Consider the following 19499-nt stretch of genomic DNA (forward strand, 5'->3'; position numbering starts at 1 on the left):
GTTCCAGCCATCATGTTAACAGAACACATTGGTGCAAACCCCTATTAAAACACAACTCTGCTTGCTATATCCACATAGATATTTTAGCATGTGTCACTGACCTGCATAGAAAGGACCTCTAATATTTTGGATCTCATCAGTGTTGACTATAAATGCCTATGTAGTTATTCCAAATATTCTGGCCTGTATTCAGGGACCTGTAGAACCTGCAGCAGGTGTTCTTAGGTGTTGTATTTAGATATCTGTTGAATTTTTCTTTTCACACAGAAAACACAATTCAAAATGCAATAGACCTGTTTTTGTTTGTTTGATTTTGTTTTGTTTTGTTTTGTTTTTCCAGTGAGTAGTTACAAGTCTATGCATCAGGCCTGATAGTTTCAGTTCTGGAAACATACTGAAGGAATTCACATAACTGTATATGTAACAGGAGCCACAGGAATGGCAACTGTGAGATAGCACATCACATAAGTGCAGAACTTGTTTGAACTGCATCATCCTGTTATTTGAATCACATGAAGTAAGGAGCAATAATCAACACTCAGAAGAGGGTATCTGCATGGGCAAATATGCTGTATTGCTCACATGCACACATTTACCAGACAGAAACTCCAAATAACACACAAAGGGTTTTTAATTTTACAGTTTCATCTGAAATATGACGAATTGGTTATTTATGTCACTAGGAGGTAAGATAAACTTTGCAGAACTGCTAGAGTTCTTATTTTAGACTAATGATCCTTCCTGTATTTGTGGCAGTGCATATGGACTTGAGGCTAGAGATCATTAATTAAGCCTATTTCCTATTGTTTTCACTTATATACCATGAATATTGCAGAATATGGTGAAATTAAATATTTGTGAATTTCAAGTTAACCAAATAGCCTTAGCAATAGATCTTGGTAAGAAATGGTAAATTACTACAATTTCAATGTTATTTTAATATAGCAGCCTCAAACTCAACAAGCAAGGAAAGACTCAGCCATGGCTGAGCTATCCTTTCAGGCCAAGAAAGGAATCAGCAGTGTGGCTCTAAAGAATAGTCACTGCAGAACAGATGGGAAAAGATAAGAAACAAACTCACATTGGAAAGTATCAGAGCACTGAATACAAATGAAAGACAGCATCTAACTTTATTAAAAAAATAAAATAAAAAAAAAAAGCCTCTTTTATTTTGGGCAATATCTCATCTGTCAAGCAAAGTGGTATTGTCTTCCAGGTCATCATAAGGGATGATTACATCTCAGAGGTTTGGAAATGTAAAATTGACTTTGTGAATACCGAATACTGCTGAAGGCTGGGGAAATGGTTCTCATCTGGATCTCTATTCAGTAGATCCTACCATCATTGACTGATTTTTCATTTGCTCCCATATGGCTGATCTGATTGAAAAAATGATCTGAACATCAGACCAAAAGGAAAACTAGATGTGCATGGCTGCATAGTGAATTGAATGGAACAAGTGACAGTACTGAAGCAAGGCCAGTTACACTTGTAGTGACATTCATGCCTGGGTGGCTGTCACCTCTGCCGGAGATGGGTGGTGACAGAAAAAAAAAAAAAAAAAGCAAGAGTCAGACAGGGATCACTAATCAATTAGCAACAACATTGACTAGAATAAACCAACACTCATGTGGCAGAACTTCTTTTTAGTAACAACTGAAGTTGTATTGGGGAAGCCTCAACATGTGGCATATTACAAAATACAGGGGCTAGTAGAGAGAAAAATGTCTCCACATTTTCATCTTTCTCACTGATCTACGATACAGTTTAAGCTTTTAGCAGCTAGTTTCTAATCAGAAAATTAAATCTTAACACTGTGAACAACATCTGCTGTCTTAGGAATTTGTACTCTCTCTTCCTGCTATAAATCTTCACTCAGCATTAATATGATCTAAGGTGAAATCACGATTAAAAAAAAAATAATCTTTTATGAGATTGTAATTGTCTGAAAATGATTTTGCATTCCCTGCAGAAATCCCACTAAGAAAAGAAACTAACAGATTAGGACCTACATCCCCTTCATTCACAGTGTTTTTCATTACAATTTTATTTTAAACTGTCAGATGTAGCCTGGGATTTGTAATGCCAAACTGGTCTGCCTCTGTCAATTGTCCTATTCCTATTAATGAGGATTTCTGCACCACTAATGAAGACTTAGTTCAACTTGAATAGAACACAACTTTAAAAATATCCAGATTTCATTCTTCCACAGCAATGAAGAATTGTTGAAAATAAGAAGGAATAAATCCATTCCTTTGACTTCAAGTCAAGTCAAAATGTACATACTAAGCCAATCAGGAATTGCTCAGTGACACCTTGGCACAATTCAACAAGTAAAGAATATCCTGAGTTAGAAGACACCCACAAAGATCATTGAGTCCCACTCATGGCTACACACAGGACCACACAAAAATCAAACTATACATCTGAGAGCATTGTCAAATGCTTCTTGAACTCTGGTTGGTGCTGTGACCAGTTCCCTGGGCAGCTTGTTCCAGTGCCCAATGACCATCTTGATGAAGAACCTTTTTCTAATATCCAATCTGAACCTCTCCTGATTCAGTTTCACACTGTTCCCCTATTGCTGGTCATGAGAGAGAAGAGATCAGCACCTTTAGTCTCTTCTTCTCTAATCAGAACAAATCAAGTGACCTCCTTACTCAAGTTATTAATCAAATCAAGTGATCCACTCCTTAAATGCCTTCCCCTCTAGACACTTCACCGTCTTAGCAGCCCTCCTTTGGATACTCTGTAATAGTTTTATATCCTTCTTATATGGTGGCATACAGAACTGTGCTTGAGGTGAAGCTGCACCAGTGCAGAGCAGAGTGGGGCAATCACTCCCCTCAGTCAGCTAGCAATGGTGTGCTTGATACAATCCAGGATACAGTTGGCCTTTTTGACTGCCAGGGAACACTGTTGAGTCATATACAATTTTCCATCAACCAGAACCCCCAGATCCCTTTCCATGGGGCTCTTCTCTAGCCTCTTCTCTTTGAGCTGGTACATAAATCCAGGATTGCCTCATGTCAGATACAGAATCCTACACTTGCTCTTGTTGAACTTCATATGATAGGTGAGCACCCAGCCCTCTAATTGCTAGGCCTCTCTACCATCAGGGCATTCAACAGCTCTTCCTAATTTAATGTCATCTGCAAACTTACATTCAAGTCCTGCATCCAAACCACTTATTAAAACATTAAGGAGAAATGGCCCTAAAGTGGGGACTTGCAAAATGCCACAAGTGATGGGCTGACAACCTGATGCAACCCCATTTACTACAACTGTTTGTGTCCAACTCGTCAGCCAATTGTTCACCCATCATATTATGTTTTTAACTAGTAGTATGCTGAATATTTTGTCCAGACAGATACTGTAAGAAACTGTGAGAAACAATATCAAGAGCCTTGCTGAAATCCCCTCCCAAAAATCTTATCAACTGGCTTTCCTTGGTCAAGTAGGTAAGTAACCTTATTATAAAAGCAAATTAAGTTTATTAAACAAGACCTTCCCATCATGAACCCATGTCGGCTGTGACCAATGACTATGTTGTCCTTCAGGTGTTTTTTAGTAACTCCCAGAATAATCTTCTCCATAATTTTATCAGGCTCTGAAGTGAGATTGAAGTGCCTATAATTATTAAGGTCTTCCTTCTTGCCCTTCTCGGAAATTGGAACAATATTTGCCAGCTTCCAGTCAACTGGGACCTCTCCAGGTACCCAAGCCTGTTGAAAATTAATTGAGAGAGGTCTTGCATCAGCCAGCTTTTTGAGCATCCTGGGATGAATCCTATCAGGCCCCACAGACATACACGCATCTAGCTGGAGCGGCAAATCCCACACAAGTTTGGAGTTGTTTAAAAGCCCTTTATAAAGGAGAGAAGGAGAGAGGGACGGAGGGAGGGAGGGAAAGAGGAAAGGAGGGCAGGCTTTCTTAATGTCGTTTTGAAAATTTCATCTGTACTTATAATCATTTTATTCAGCTTCCCAAACAATACTATCCAGCCTAATACCACATTCCTTTCCTATTGCACAAAATTATTTATTTTGACATCTGTATGGGAAATGACTGATAGATTTTTCAAAACTCTTTAGGAAGCTGTAAATCATTTACAAACCCATTCTCCCTTCATCAGAAAAAGAGGCTTCAGTACAGTAAAATATCTTAATGTTTACAGCCAGCATCTTCTCCTCTCTTCCCCATTGTCTGCTGTGTAGTTGGGTGGCCCATTAACTAGATGTACTTGCTGGGCTTTTCCATGCTGAATTATTTTTATTGTAGATTATCACACAAGATAAATAGAAAACAAAATGGAAATCTTCCTTAAAGTCAGTTTAAATTACTTCATCGAAGGAAACAGTAGTCTCCATTGTTTCTGAGATACAGGAGAAAAGCAACCAGAGGAAGTGGAGCATTGTCTCAAAGCTGTGGCTTCTTGTGTTTCCTTGGTTTGTTGAACCTATTGCTTGCAAGAGCCCTGTTCACTCATGTTACTGTATATGCATGTCTAGTAGAATTCATTCTGAGAACTAAGTTACAGTCTGGACCTGCTGAGGGGCCATGAAGAAAATTTTTGCTCATTATGTCTTGCAACCCCATGAGAATGGGCCTGTAATGGATGCAAGTCAGGCCATCTTAGTCATCTTTGTCATGTTTCTTCTGAACTTCTGCTTACAGCCAAACTGCTGATCCTGCTGCCTTCACCCACCAGGGAATTCAGGCCCAATATCTAGCTTGGAAGAGAGATTACTCAAAATAGGACTCAGTGGTTTCCAAACTTGTGCTGGGGAAAGCAGTAGCTCTTGATGGTCCATCCTCACACTCCCTGTCCCCAGGTACTAACCCATATTACTTAGGAAAGACTGCATACCCATGGCCTGTGGCTTTCTACATTTTCATAAGGACTTTAAAAACAAGCAAAAACAAAAATAAAAAGATGTAACAAAATATGTTTAGCACCTTTGCTTTCTGACTGACATGGTTTTTTATTCTTGTTTTTTTTTTTTTTTTTTTATATAGTGACTGTCCAGTTACAATGGCAAACAGGAAAAGAAGCTCACATAAAAAAGAACCATTTTGATCATCTACACTTAAAAGGATTTTTATAACACAAAAATGAAATCCAGTCTACTAGATTATGCAGTCAACAAAAGATCTTCTATTATTACAATTCTTAAATGGGAAGTGACACAATATTTATGTATTTATTCATTTTTCTGGAGAAGACAAGCTTCAGGCACTCATAAAAAATGTTCTAGAGACTGTTTCAAAGTCAGCTCATGTACGTAATTTTGAGATTTGGTTTCTACTTTGTCATCAGGGACTACAAAGTACATCCTAAACATTACCACCTGCTACCTAATTATACCTTGATAAATTACTCTTGCATAATTTTAAAAGATACTGCTTAGTGTGTTTATGGTCTCTGTTATACCTATATTAAACTGTACATTCATTTTACAGTTTCCTTACAGAAACTGCAAGGGAAAAAAAATGAGAGGGAAAAGAAGCCTAGTGCACTGAAAAAAGTCTGTGTAATACTACTGAGATTCTTTTATACTACCTGTAACCTGGAAAATGAAGGCAATATATTTCCTTCATACATTATTTTAAATTAAACTATACTTTGAAAAATGGACTGCTTTGTCTTCCAACTAAGTATGAAAAAAAGCACCGTTAAAGATGGTGATTTTTTGGAAGCCACAAGGTGGCAATGTTTCAGAACATTCGTGAGATTACTTGAAAATATCTATTTATCAGTAAATCCTTGTTACAATCATAAACAAAAAAGACCTTCCGTAAAATCGCAGTCTAGTGCACTGATTTTGAAATGGTAAGAGGATGGCTAACAGCATACTATTATGGTACATGATCATACAATGCAAGATGGCTATGGTTAACCTATTTGCTTTTGTTTAAACAAAAGAAAGGCAGAATATATCATCAGCATAATGTTTAATAAGGCATTGATAGACTCCACATGGAAGATGATTATTTACAATAATAAAATGGAGAGTGTAATGCTTACTGAAGGAAATAAGGGAGAGTGAAATCTTGGCTAAAACAGAGAGCAATGGGCAGCATCGACTGTAGAAGTACTGGGCTGGAAAGTATATAATGTATATAAAGGTGTATGGTATGTAATGATACCATACACCTGTTTGAAGGTACAGGAGAGCATATGAGAAGTAGAATGAGAAGAATGAGTAAACTTCAACAGCACAATCCACAAAAACACATGCGATAGGATGATTTGGAAACCTCTGCAAGTGAAAAAGCCCCAGATACCACTGACCATTGAATGACTATGAAGTCTTTATGAGGTGATACTCTATGAAGGCAAGTGTGATGCTAGAATGGGCTGGAAGACTGCTAGTAGGGTAACCTTTAGATCAGCTCCATGCATCATTTTTAAACAGGAATGAGAGCGGAGAAGGGCTACGAGGACAAGCAATGAAACAAGAAGTCTAGAAAGCATAATCTATTTTCCTGGTTGCCTTCATATCTGTTAAATCAGAATTCTCTAGAAATATAACGGTAAGGATTATTACACAGTATAAACTGGCAATGAATATGTGACCAGCATTGGCATATCAATGATCTTTACAGTTTCACCCCATACCCTTAATCTTCGCTTTCTCTGAAACATAATGCAAAATTCAATGTCTCCATATAAGCATTACAGTGAACATTGCAGGAAAAATATGATACTCATTTCAGCACTGATTTTCTTTTCTGCAGAAAGCAGAAGCAGATGGAGGAAAACAAAATAAGGCAGGGGGTGAGAGTGGAGGAAGAAAAGAAAAAAAAAAAAAAAAAACCACAGCAAAACTCTTTGCCTTTCTGCAGTGAACATTGAAAGGAAAGGAGAGAAAAAGTAGGAAGATTTGATAGCATTTTGGTAAACTAAGCAAGAGGTTCTTTCCTGGCTACCTGCTAGTGCCAGTTTTTCATTTCATAGCAAGAAAGGCTCACTGTGAGTAAAGGCTGCTTCCCCTCTTCTTCAGGAGCTACCACTGCCTAAACAGATAAAGTTTACAGAGAACTGGAAAATCAAAACTCTCCACTGTAAGAAGTTTCCACCAGATCTAATTCTTGTCAGCTTTTGCATTGGCTGGATTACACACAAGGCACAGTGTCTGTTCTGAGAACTACGCTAGGACTGCTGTTACTAGATTGTATATGACATGGGTCTGACAGCTCCTCTGAGGTGAGCTGTTGTCTGGGGTCATCACCAGTGACAGAATAATCATCAATTATGGGATCATATTCTTATATCACATATTTAAAATATACTGTCCTTCACTGCTCTTGTTTTGAGGATTGAGTGACTAGAGTTATGAGATAAAGCATTAAGTCTCATCACAATTTGTGTATTTTAGTTTGTCATTGTTCTGTTCAAAAGATGTATGGATCAGCAAAGACTTGCTACCAACCACAGAACATTTAGAGAATTATAGTGAGTATGACAAGACAGTAATGTGGTAGATTTGAAAATATCTGGTAGTAAAGCCCCCCAAAATTCAAGTGAGTATTTGTGTAAAATTTTTCTTTATTATTTTCTTAATTTCTTATTTTTCTTAAATAAACCTCTTTGTTCCTATCTATCAAGCTTCAATAGGATTTTAATAAGCAGGTTTTTGAGGATATATCAATGAAGATAAAACTGGTTTTGGCGCAGACGAGCCACCAAATATAGAATTCTAAATCTTCCTACAAGGAAAAGAAAATATTTTACCTTCTATTTTGCATAGTCAGGAAGAGTGGGTTTAATCTTTTGGTAAAATTATCCCCTCATGTTAGTGCTGGTAGTATGAATATGTAGTATTTATATTCATAGATAATGTGAATATTTATAAATATATATATATATAAAACATAAATTCCAAATTTTAATTTCTTTATAAAGAGTCTTTTCTCATTCAAATAAAGAAGGATTTTCAAACTGACTGTCAAGAGTACAAGCCATCTGCCAACGTCATGATCAAAGGGAACTTGGCAGTGCTAATGCAATTTCTAGGCAGTCCTGCAAACAAGTCACATATGAGTTCACGTTTGCTAGAGACTGAAGTGCTGCACAGAACAAAGCTTTTCACTGTGAACATGATGGGGACAACAATCTTGTTGTTTCTCCAAGTTCCTTTCTCTTGAAGATGTTAGGAAGGTGGCATCACAAGTAGGGTCATCTTCATTGACACTACTCCCTTCTAGGTTAAATTGAAGAGCAGAAAGCACTTCACTGGCTAACCACTGGTGTGCCATTTCCTCTGCAATTACAAGTTTTTCTTCTTTCCAGTCGACAGCCATGTCTGGATTGTTCCACCATGTAATAATTAATTCTTGGGATAGACATGCATTAATTCCTAATAAAACAAAAGTCATGGAGCTAAATTGTACTCAGGTTTAACCCACAATTACCTTGTCAAACGGAAATTCCTAGCCAGATGTGCTTGAAAAGAAGCAAAACCCTAAACCAGTTTGTATCAAGGAGGTAATATGGACCAGAAACCTTGGAAAGAGATTAAATTATATGAGAAACAGAAGCTCTTCACTCTACAAAAAGAAGTTTGGAAGACAAAAACAAACAATCAAAAAGCAAAACAAGCCAGAACAACAACAAACAAACCAAACCAAAAACCACCACAACAACTAAACACACACACACACAAATCCTGTTCAGTATACTGTTCATGGAGATAATCTGTGATTAAGCAGTAACACAGTAACTTGTGAAGTATTTTAAAACTGCACGTGCCACTAGGTGTAATGTGCAACACATCTGTGGCAGACCTACTAGTCTATGATGGAACCACCTTCAGTCTGAAAAGTAGCATAGGAAAATCATGCTAAGCTTCTGTTAAAGTGTTAGCTAGCTTTCAAAACAGTTCATACAGTTCTAGAAGTGAAAACAATTCCGTGGGAAACAATAAAAACACATGTAACAACTTTTCTAATGACATTTTAAAGCTTCTTATGAATTTATATTGTTGAGGGAAGAAAAACAGAAGTTATTCATGAGCTTGCATTACTTTATACTGTGCCATCCTACTAGAAGACATAAAACATTTAGTTGATTTGAAAATGTCTTCCTGTATTTCCATTCTGCAGTGCATTTGTAGTATATATTGTACATAAGGCTAGCTGTAGGTACAAGTAGGCTGTACCCAAGGAGGAGCAGCCTCCTGAGGCCAGAAAAGCAGCCATGGGTCTTGTCATCCTTCCCCATATCAGAGGCTGCTAATAAGGAAAAGATTGAATGACAACTACTGAAGGTGGTGCAAGGCACATTTCATCTTTCCCAGAGAAAATGCTGCCACCCGTCTCTATCACTCTCCCTCTCACTCTAGCAGGAGAAGAAAGCTGAGCTCTGCTGCATTCTTCATTTTAGTTAGTGTCTTTCACCTGGTCCTCCCCTTCCCAGGATAGAAACTGCAGCAGGAGAAACATTACATCTAGCACACATGTTGAAAAGATTCTGTGTGCATCCTTGAATGAATGTCCACACAGCATTGCTGTTATGAATACTGATATTTAGCAATCAATCATAGAAAGTACTTTTGAAATACTTGTTTTAGTATTTAACTAAATATCCGATATATTATATCTAGTGTTATTACCTATGATTGTTTTCAATCATATTCATGATGTTATCTATTTAAAATTGTATGGTACTGTAATTTTAATAATTTAATTACAGTTTTGTGTGTTCTTATTTGTCTCTCATCCTCTGTTCTCTGTAATGGAAAACACAAGGAGCAACTGAAAAAAAAAAAAGAAAAAAATTTCACGAAGAGCCAAACTTCTCCAACACATTTAATTGACTATTGTTTGAAACAGAACTTATTCAAAATTTCCCAGTATTTCTTTCAAAACTCCTAACAGCCAAAGTATCAATAGCTTTTAGAATGATACAACTATTTGTGGTGACCCAACACACTCTTATTTTTTAAGTTCTCTATTTACATTTGTCTATTGTACTCATTGTAAGCCAGCATTCATTACAACATGTAAAAGCTTAATGTAGTTTCATGACTATATGTCTATATATATAAGAGGAAAAACAAACTGCAACAAACAGCAATCTAACTCATCCCGTTCGACTGAGTAACAGTGAGTATATAGACTTATAGCAAAAAGCTAAGTTTGTATGACAAATTTTCAGGCTTTAGAAATCTGTTTAGTTAGTACCCTGTATGAAAAATTAAATGGCTGATAACTGGTTTAATTTACATACTTGCTAACAGTGGGAAGCTTTCAGGAGATGAATTAAAGATCTGCCCAATTGTTACAGTACTGATGTGACCTGCTGCTATGTGTGGCTTTCTAAAGGCTTTCATAGTTTTTCATATGATACCACATATTACATTTTGAAAATTAAAGGCATGTGGATGGAGTAATACAAGTAAGATGTAATTAAAATGTATGCACTTTGTATGATTTACAGCTGTATGTTTTTTCTTGTGTGTTACTGATTTTCTAGTTGCAAGGAATGTCTGTCTCTTACTATACAGCTGTGTAGCCCTAACCTTAGGTGTCCTTCTATAACCACTCCCTGGGAAAACCTCAGCAGCAAGGTGTTCAGAATAGAAGGGATGAAGTGCCCTCACATGTGTCTATTACTACCAAGGATTACTTTTCACAGATTAGAAGGTTAGATTACAAACCTCACTTTTACTTGGGCAAAGTTAGGTAAGAATTCTAATGGTATGCCAAACAATGCAGCTTCTGGCACTATGTGCATTCTGATGAGAGGTTTAATCTGCATAAACACAGGTGCAATAGAGCTGAAAAATTGGAACACATTTATTTGGTTGCTATATTCTGCCTTGCAAGGGGTACCAAGCCATTCATAATAGCTTCAGGCTGAAGTTGAAGCCTTCCACCTGAATGTTTGCTTGTAGCCCGAGTAGCCCTCAGTTTTATTATTTGCTGTATTAAGGATAGGTACGTGTATGACTACTGCAAGACTAGGGACTAACAGATGCTAGTCAGTGGAAAGCTTTTGGGCAATTTTTTCTTTTTATTGTTGTGTGGGGGAGTCTTCTGTGCATCTTTGCATCTCCCTCCATCTGAGAAAGGTGGGAGACAGGCCAGGCTTACCACTCAACAAAGTAAAGGTAGACAACAGTCTGACTCAGTTCTGCATAAGCATCTAAGTAGCCAAAGGCAATGAACAAAGCAGAGGCTGGGAGTCTGCATCTCTACTGCTACTGCTATTTGGCTACGAGGCGTTGCTGACAAGCCTGTACAAGTGGGCCTGAAGCCCAGCACTTCACATTTAGAATTTGAAATGGTAACACTTATTATTTTCTCTTTGCCCTCATCCTAGAACAGGACAAATAGATTTTTAAAAGTGGATTACCCTTTGTAAGGCTGTAGTTTGATGACACACACAAAAAAAAAAAATCAATTTTAAGCCTCCTCATAGCATAGAACACAACAGTGTTAATGTAGTACAGGCTCACTTGTCAGCTAAAATTAGTTAATCCACCCACATTTTTCAGAGATTGCATTGGCTAGCTTTCACAGAGGACCAGATATCATCTTGCCCTGCAATTTGTGTAACACTAGTATCACCTCCCTGTTGCATATTGGATAATTTAACAAGAACATGTTTTTGTGCCCACACATGTTCCAAATTTTTGCATTACGAAGATTTGCTTATATGTGTAGTCTTAAACTGGGGAATTTAATTCTGACTCTATGTTCCTACTGACAGGGCGCACTGGGCACAAACCTACAGATAAAGTGCAGAGCCAATATGAATGGTTATGGAAACAGGGCCTGTATTTTAATGATAAATTTCATATTTTGTTCTGAACTGCTGTGCAGAAAGTTGCAAGATTCTGAGAACAAAAAGGTGGGAAACAAGGAGAACCTGATTATGCATCGATAAACATGCTGTCAGGTACCCTAGAAATTACTTCTGTCTGAAGATGTGCAAATATTTTTTTTCCATCTCCTTTACTGATCTGAGAAAAACAAAAGAAAAACCATATACACAAAAACAGCAACCTGATATCTGTCACCAAAATGAAAGTCCAATACAGCATGTTTTATTCAAACATAATGTATTTTATTTCTTTTTTTTTCCATAAATGTTTGAAATTAAATATAACAGACAAAATGACTGGAGGGTTGTTATGGGTGTCATACTTTTATCCAAAGATACAGGAGGCAGTAGAAACATACAAAATGTGGAAGATCTAGATAAAGTTATTTTGAAGGGGGGATATGAACCCAGCAGGGAATTTAAATCCAAAATGCCCTAAGCAGCAATTCAAAGTACGCTGCAATGAGATTCATTGTACTTTTTTCAACACAGTTTCATTTTGTATGAATAGTTACTGATCAGATCTGTGACTTAGTGATGTTCCAGTTACTATATGGAATGCTAAACATATTGCTCTAAAATGCAGCACTTTCATTCACAGACATTTGTATGCACAATTCAGCATTGCATAAAGAGAATGTAGCTAGCTGGCTTCAAATGATCTTGTGAATGTATACATAAGCACTTCAGAACAACACGGAGATGCTAGTCTGTCTCCCAGAACTAGCACTGTTCTAGTACTAGGAAGTACTGTGGTGTTATACTAACAAAGTATAACAGAGTATACTCTAGCTGGAGTGCTATGCTTCTGTTCCTGAGAGTAGAACACAGAACTGCCTGTGTCTGCACAGTGCATCCTAACTCCCTGTAGTTTAGAGTCATAGAGTGCTTTGGGTTGGAAGGGACCATAAAGATCACCTTTTTCTAACCCCCCTGACATTGGCAGAAACACCTTTCAACTAGACCAGGTTGCTCAAAGCCCCATCCAGCCTGGCCTTGAACAATTCCAGAGATGGGGCATCCACAACTTCTTTGGGCAATCTGATCCAGTGCCTCATCACACTCTGAGTAAAGAATTTCTTTCTTATGTCTAATTTAAATTTACCCTTTTTTGGTTTAAAACCAAAACTCAGCCTATCACTGTACTCTCTGATAAATGGTGCCTCTCCTGCTTTCTTGTAGGACTCCTTTTTGGTACTGGAAGGCCACTATAAGGTCTCCCTGGAGCCTTCTCTTCTCCAGGGTGAACAACGCCAACTCCCTCAGCCTGTCTTTGTAGGACCGGTGCTTCAGCCCTTTGATCATTTTTGTGGCCCTCCTCTGGACTTGCTCTAATACAACCCTGTCCTTCTTGTGCTGGGGGCCCCAGAACTGAATGCAGTACTCCCAGTGGGGAGAGCAGAGTAGAGGGGGACAATCACTTCTCTCGCCCTGCAGATCATGCTTCTTTTGAAATAGCCCAGGATACTGTTGACTATGGACTGCAAGTGAACACTGCCGGCTCATTTTCAGCTTCTTGTCAAACAAAACCCCTCTCCTCAGAGCTGCTCTTAATCCATTCTCCACCCAGCCTGTATTCATTCTTGGGATTGCCCTGACCCAGGTACAGGAACTTGCACTTGGGTTTTGGTCCTTTTTTCAGCTTCTAATGCTAGAGGCTGAAATAAAATTGCTTCATGCATTGTAATGGAGTATAGAACAATTTCATGACAAGATGATTTTTTTCCCTTCATTTTTTCCCCTTCATTTTTTCCTCCATCATCACATTCTAATTAGGAGGAAATGCAAAAGTTTTAGGATGGAAAATAAAAAAAATGATCTGCACGAGTTGCTTGAAAAATGGCCTTCTTTTCTAAACATATTTACATGTACTTCTGCAGTACCAAACCAGTAAAGACATCAAAGCTATTTTGTGGGATTGGGAGGTTTGTGTAAATTTTTTTTTTCCAGTATTCCTCATATGGAAACAACAAGAACTTTTCATATCAGCTTGTGCTGCAGCAAGTACATTTAACTGATGAAAATTATATGCTTTATCCCAAGTCCAGTGCATGAATATACATAAAAATATTCTTATTATCAGGGAAAACAAGCAAACAAAACAAAAGAGCAATATTCTTTAAAAAATCAGCAAGGTTAGGAGTAGGAAATAACTTTCATACCTGAAGAGACTAAACAGGCTACAGTTCAGCTTGGAAAGAGAGACGAACAGGGCTATGAGAGGAATCTACAGTACCATGACAGTCATACAGAAGGTTATTATAGAATGACTACTCATAATTTATCACAAAAGAACAGTTGAGAAGTACCCAAACAAATCATTAGATAACAAGCCTCTAACAAACAAAATTAAGTTCTGTTTCACAGTGCATAATTAGAGTGAAGTTCACTATCACAAAATTGTGTAGAGGACAAAACTGTCTTGGTATTTTCAGGTATTACTCTGGTCTTTTCAGGTCTAAATTCTTGTGGATGACAAAACTCTATTTCAATACACTGAAAGAGAGAATAGAAAAATGGAAAATGGGCATGCTACCATCCTTTAAATACAGTGATCAAGTTACACTTCAGTTTAATAGGGCCTTTAGAATTACACGATTATCACTTTCTTGGAGTTATGGCACACTGTGGAGCCACCACAATGGGAATGAGTGTCACATGATGAGTTGCAGCTTCCTTTCTGTTTTCCCCTCTGAATGAAGTAGGAAGCACCCTGTATCAGTAGCGGGTCACTACTCTATGCTGAACATTTCACCCACCCATTCTCCATTCCTGCTTGCTCACTTCAAAAAGGATGAAGCACTGTGTGGAAATTGCTTTCAGAATTGGTAGGGATGTCTAACACAGTCTTCAAAGGAGCAAGGTGATGACGCCTTGCTTAGCATATAGGTAAGGGGTTGTCTTAAATTAAGAAGTGAACACAAAGATATAGTGCAGTGGGAATAAGAGGGAAGTACCCAGGTGCTCTGATTGAATAGGAACAACAAAGCAAAGTTCCAGTTACAGGGAAAAGGACCTACCTCACAATATTTATTCAACTGCCTGCTCTGCAGAGAATAGTGTTGCTGCTGAAATTTGTAGAAAAAAAAGAGAAGACAACTATTTCAGCAAAATGATTATAATTAGTCACTCCTTTTCTAAAGCTTACTTTTCTATGACTTTGGCTTCAGGTCTTACTCTTGACTTGCAAACTATTATTTATCAACATAACAAATAGATGATTCCACAATGGAGGGCAGTTATTTTTCATGACCACAGAGAACAGATAACATAATGAACATTAAACTGAATTAAAAACAAAAACAAACAAAAACACACACAACAAAGAGTCTGCTTCCTTCTCCCCAGCAACACAGCCTTTCTATAAACTCCTGCACAATGACTCTAAAAACACTACAACATGAGGTATACGTGATGATCTCTTGCTCCTAAAAATAGATTTAGCGAAATTATCACAAGGGACTATTACTACAAATGCATTCCATATGAGGACAATCACTGTAAGTAGGACACAGAAGAAGAAATCTCATTTACAGATGCAACTGTGGTATCTGTCTCACACAGTCAACACTTTAACTCCAAAATGCTGTTTATGATCAAAAGCCAAGAGTTTGTTCTTTCTTTTCTCATTAGAGATTTGCACAGAAATACCAGGGAAAGGTTTTAGTGGTTTTGATTACAATTTTCAATGTAGAAGCGCTATGCTATTTAGGTCAGAGCATTTGAATGAGACAAGAAAGTCTGATAATAAATTGTAATCCTTTTTAAATTTTATTGTTTGTAGCTCAGAAAACAAAAGCACATGAATGATCACAACTATTGAACTAGGTCAGAAAGTCCTTTTATCCTCAGGAAAAAAAAAAAACAAACAATAAAAAACAACAAAAACTTGAATATTGGCAAATAACTTGAAACTTGGGCTATGTTATTCTACAGAAACTATGGATTAAGGTTATAGCTTGAAATCAGGTAAATCTTATCTTGATTTCAGAAGTATTCTAGTGTAGTGCAAAAGCAGCCATAGAAGGTATTTCAGTGATACTTTGTCATCTCATTAGCATATTTCACAACTGCATTGAGTTTTATGCATGTTGCATAAAGTTAGTTTCACACATAAAGGAGAAAAGTAAATTCTCTTCATTGACTTTTATACTGCATTGGAAAGTGATTTACAGGATTCTTCGTTTATAATATAAACAATAAACAGTAATGGTAGTTATGTATAAGGCTTTTTTTCCTTTCTTATGTTTATCTATGCATGGATAAAATATAAAATAAAATATAATGTTAATGTTCTAAATATAGAAACAAAAAGTCAAGTATGATTTCATGTTGGATCATGTTGGATCTCTGAAACAAGTTTTCAGATGCATAAATGGCAAACAGTTGCCTAAACCCCATGAAATTTAACTTCTGGCACATTTGTGCCTTTGAAAATCCTCAGCTTGAGATTACAAAAGCCCAGAATCAAACCTAAAGTCTTTAATGTTAATGCCATTCTTATGCAGCCACCAAAGATATAAACTCGTTTAAAGAAGACATCTACTTATGTACGCTTAGGTCATAAAAATGCATTCACTAAATCCATATCAGGACAGTTCTTAAGCACCTACATTATTTCAATATAGGAAATTGGAAGTGAAGTGTGTGAAGCACTCATGCTTTGAGAACATTGACATCTTCTATAGTAAGGTTTGAATACCACTTAACTCCTCAATTGGCACAAGTTACCATAATTCCACAGAAGTCAATGAAGCTAAAGAGCTTCAGAACTGCAAAGCATGTACCTCTGTTATCACATAGACAGAAAAAATCAGACTGATTCAAAGTTTACAGAATCAACATCTGTTAGTGGGTTTAAGATTCAAACCTGTGAGTATTCTCTGAACAGAAAGCTCTGCAATATAGCAGTTTTTCTCATCATTGCCAAAACTATTTGGAAGACTGATTGATTCAACTGTGTGAAATAAAACATCAAATTAATTAATGTGGCTTAATAGAATGTTATGATTCTTATCCATATATATATGTAGTTCCTTCTCCCCAAAATGTAAGGACATCTTTTGTTCTTACATGTCATGAATGTAAACAGGATATAGCACACAGTCAGGAGAGAATTTTTACAGCATATTTAACACCTACCCAATATTAACTGGGGGGAGGGAGGGAGAGAGGGGAATATACATACATATATATAGTAATATTAATATGCTATATAGTAATATAGTAGTATGTTAGCTTTTCCTCAGCACTAAAAAACATCCACTCTGGTGTTGGAGCTTATGGTAGCTGTGTGGTAAGGCTGTACCTTTTACATGTGATGAAGAGTGAAATGTTTGCATGCGTTGAGAAGAAAGAACTAATGCAGGCAGGGGAGGAAGCATTCTTCCTTCACAGTAGAAAGCACACACTTCCTATTATGCACTTAGCAGCAATGTCCTGACCTGCAGTTCATGTAACTATAATGATCTCAGAAGAAACACAGAAAAAGAAAAAAGTCTTAGAAACTGACCTGTTTTTCATTTTCATCCTCCAGCCTCAGCCTGTCCTCTATGCAGTTCCTGGCCTGAAGGAATGCCTTCCTCTGAGCCCTTTCTGTCAAAATCCTCACAAAGACCCCATACAAATTTACACTGACAAAAAGGATTGCATTGGCCACAAGCTGTAAGGAAGAAAGAAAAATAAATGAATATTTTAAAATACAGTTGTTGTGTTTTATTTATTTATTTATTTATTTTACATTCCTTCTCAGCAAAATAAATTGGAAAAAAAAGCATGTTCTTTAAAACATTCTGCCTTGCTAGTCATGTCACTGAAACCCTTTCTCACAGCCCAGTTGTAGAGAAACAATAACAGCAGCTACCAAAAATCCAAGCAGGCTATATTGCATGATACAGAACTTTTCATCTGCTGAAGTGAATTTCTCCTGTGATGATCCATAGCTTATCATTTTCATGCAGCATCAGTTGTTTCATCAGTTCATTGAAAGATCTATCCATACAGTAAGGAGACTAGTACCTTCAGCATTTAATTAATTGCATGATGCTCATAAGACAGAAATTGTATCCTATGCCTTAGTAATTTAGGAAAATTATTGTTCCTTTTTTTACAGTTGAGAAGTGAGGCACTGTCAAAATCTGTAACTAAATCAAAATGTATTACTTAATAATACAATGTAATATAAAATGTATTACTTGGTAATGCAAAATCAAAACATATTACTTGGTACCCCAAGCTTTCACGTTATGAAGTTTGCACTTGGAAAATCTCTCCCCATATCCATATTGTTAGTGATCATATTTTGTTTTTTTGAGAAGTCTCCCCAAAATATCGTTGATGCAATTATGCAGCATACCTGTCAGAAGATGCCAAGGGCTTTCAAATGGTGCACAAAGTGTTTATACCATCTGCACAAGCCAAGACCCACAGAAATGCTATGAGCAGGAGCATTGAATTACCTTGGAATTACTTCCATGAATGGTACTTTGATGAACAACACATAAATGATCCAACTGACCTTCTGATTATTATTTTCTTAATGTTTTTATGATATGTGAGTAAAGTTAATTAAACTAATGTAAGTAGCTCAACACTGGCTTGCATACCACTTCCCTACCCAAGACAACCCCATCCAAGTTCATCCAAGTTTCTCACTGCATCTCTGATATCTGAAACCATGATAAAGTTATAGAGTAAGGATGTTAATGAAAACTTGCATTACCTAAGTGTCTTTAGACAGTAAATTTTGCAATGCAATGTTTATTTAGAAAGAAGGCAAAGAGTCCTATTTTTCTACTATCTTTTGAGTCTCATTCTTCATATTAACCTTAATTACCAAAAAGTCTTGATGAGGATTCATGGAACTCAGTAATTCCAAAATTTCAGTTGGCAGTTAAATTGGCCAAGACAGGTTATTACAAGAACAAAGAAAGACATTACAGTAAATAATATGAATCATGTAAAATTCCAATGCATCTAAAATTGTAAAGACCATAAAACTGATTTTTATTTCTCATTTCAAGGTATATATTTCTAGCAAGTATGTTGCATGCTCTGCTAGTGTAAACCAAAGAGAAGCCCACTGCCCATGTTTGCACTGCATAGTGAGTCCAGCTGTGCCAAAAAAAAAAAAACACAATCAAATTAAAATAAATAAGTAAATAAAGCTAGTGGGAAAAAAAAAAAAAAAAGTGCATTGTAGAGAATGCTTACCAACTTTCATGGGTGTAGGGCTAAAAGCTAGAACTCAGCCAATACGGTAAGCAAAGATTCAGAAAGATAGCCAGAAACTTCCTGCTGACTTTTGAGAGCCTTTGGAAAATGTTTTATCCCACAAAATTAAGAAATATATTTCTCCTGTGTAAATGACGGTAATAATACATCTACATCTCCTGTGATCTCAGCATAATGGGGTGAACTGAAAGATCCACTTGGTGGATTTTCCAGACCTTCATGGATTCATAATTCCTCCAACTTTTTTCCTTCAGATCCGGTTGTTGTGAACTAAGAGGACAACACCAACTATTTTCCTTCAAAAATTCTCACTAGCACAAAATCAAATAATAACTTGCAACAACAAAAGGGATCTGTGCCTAGCATTAATGTTTTCTTTCTCCTCAGATATCCAAAAAGAAACACTTATCTCCCAAGAGATAATATGAGCAAA

At 36.8% G+C, this 19499-nt stretch overlaps 1 protein-coding gene across 1 annotated transcript in view; it reads right to left on the reverse strand.

Annotated features, from left to right (window-relative positions):
* ADCY1 (adenylate cyclase 1) overlaps window positions 1-19499 on the reverse strand; it is a 155519-nt gene that overhangs the window by 94737 nt on the left and 41283 nt on the right. The window contains exon 2 of the mRNA XM_032183180.1: window positions 17346-17495. Within this exon, the coding sequence (XP_032039071.1) occupies window positions 17346-17495 (150 nt within the window). The remainder of the gene's footprint in view (window positions 1-17345; window positions 17496-19499) is intronic.

The sequence above is a fragment of the Aythya fuligula genome, chromosome 2 (assembly GCF_009819795.1).
Source record: "Aythya fuligula isolate bAytFul2 chromosome 2, bAytFul2.pri, whole genome shotgun sequence".
Classification (NCBI taxonomy): domain Eukaryota; kingdom Metazoa; phylum Chordata; class Aves; order Anseriformes; family Anatidae; genus Aythya; species Aythya fuligula.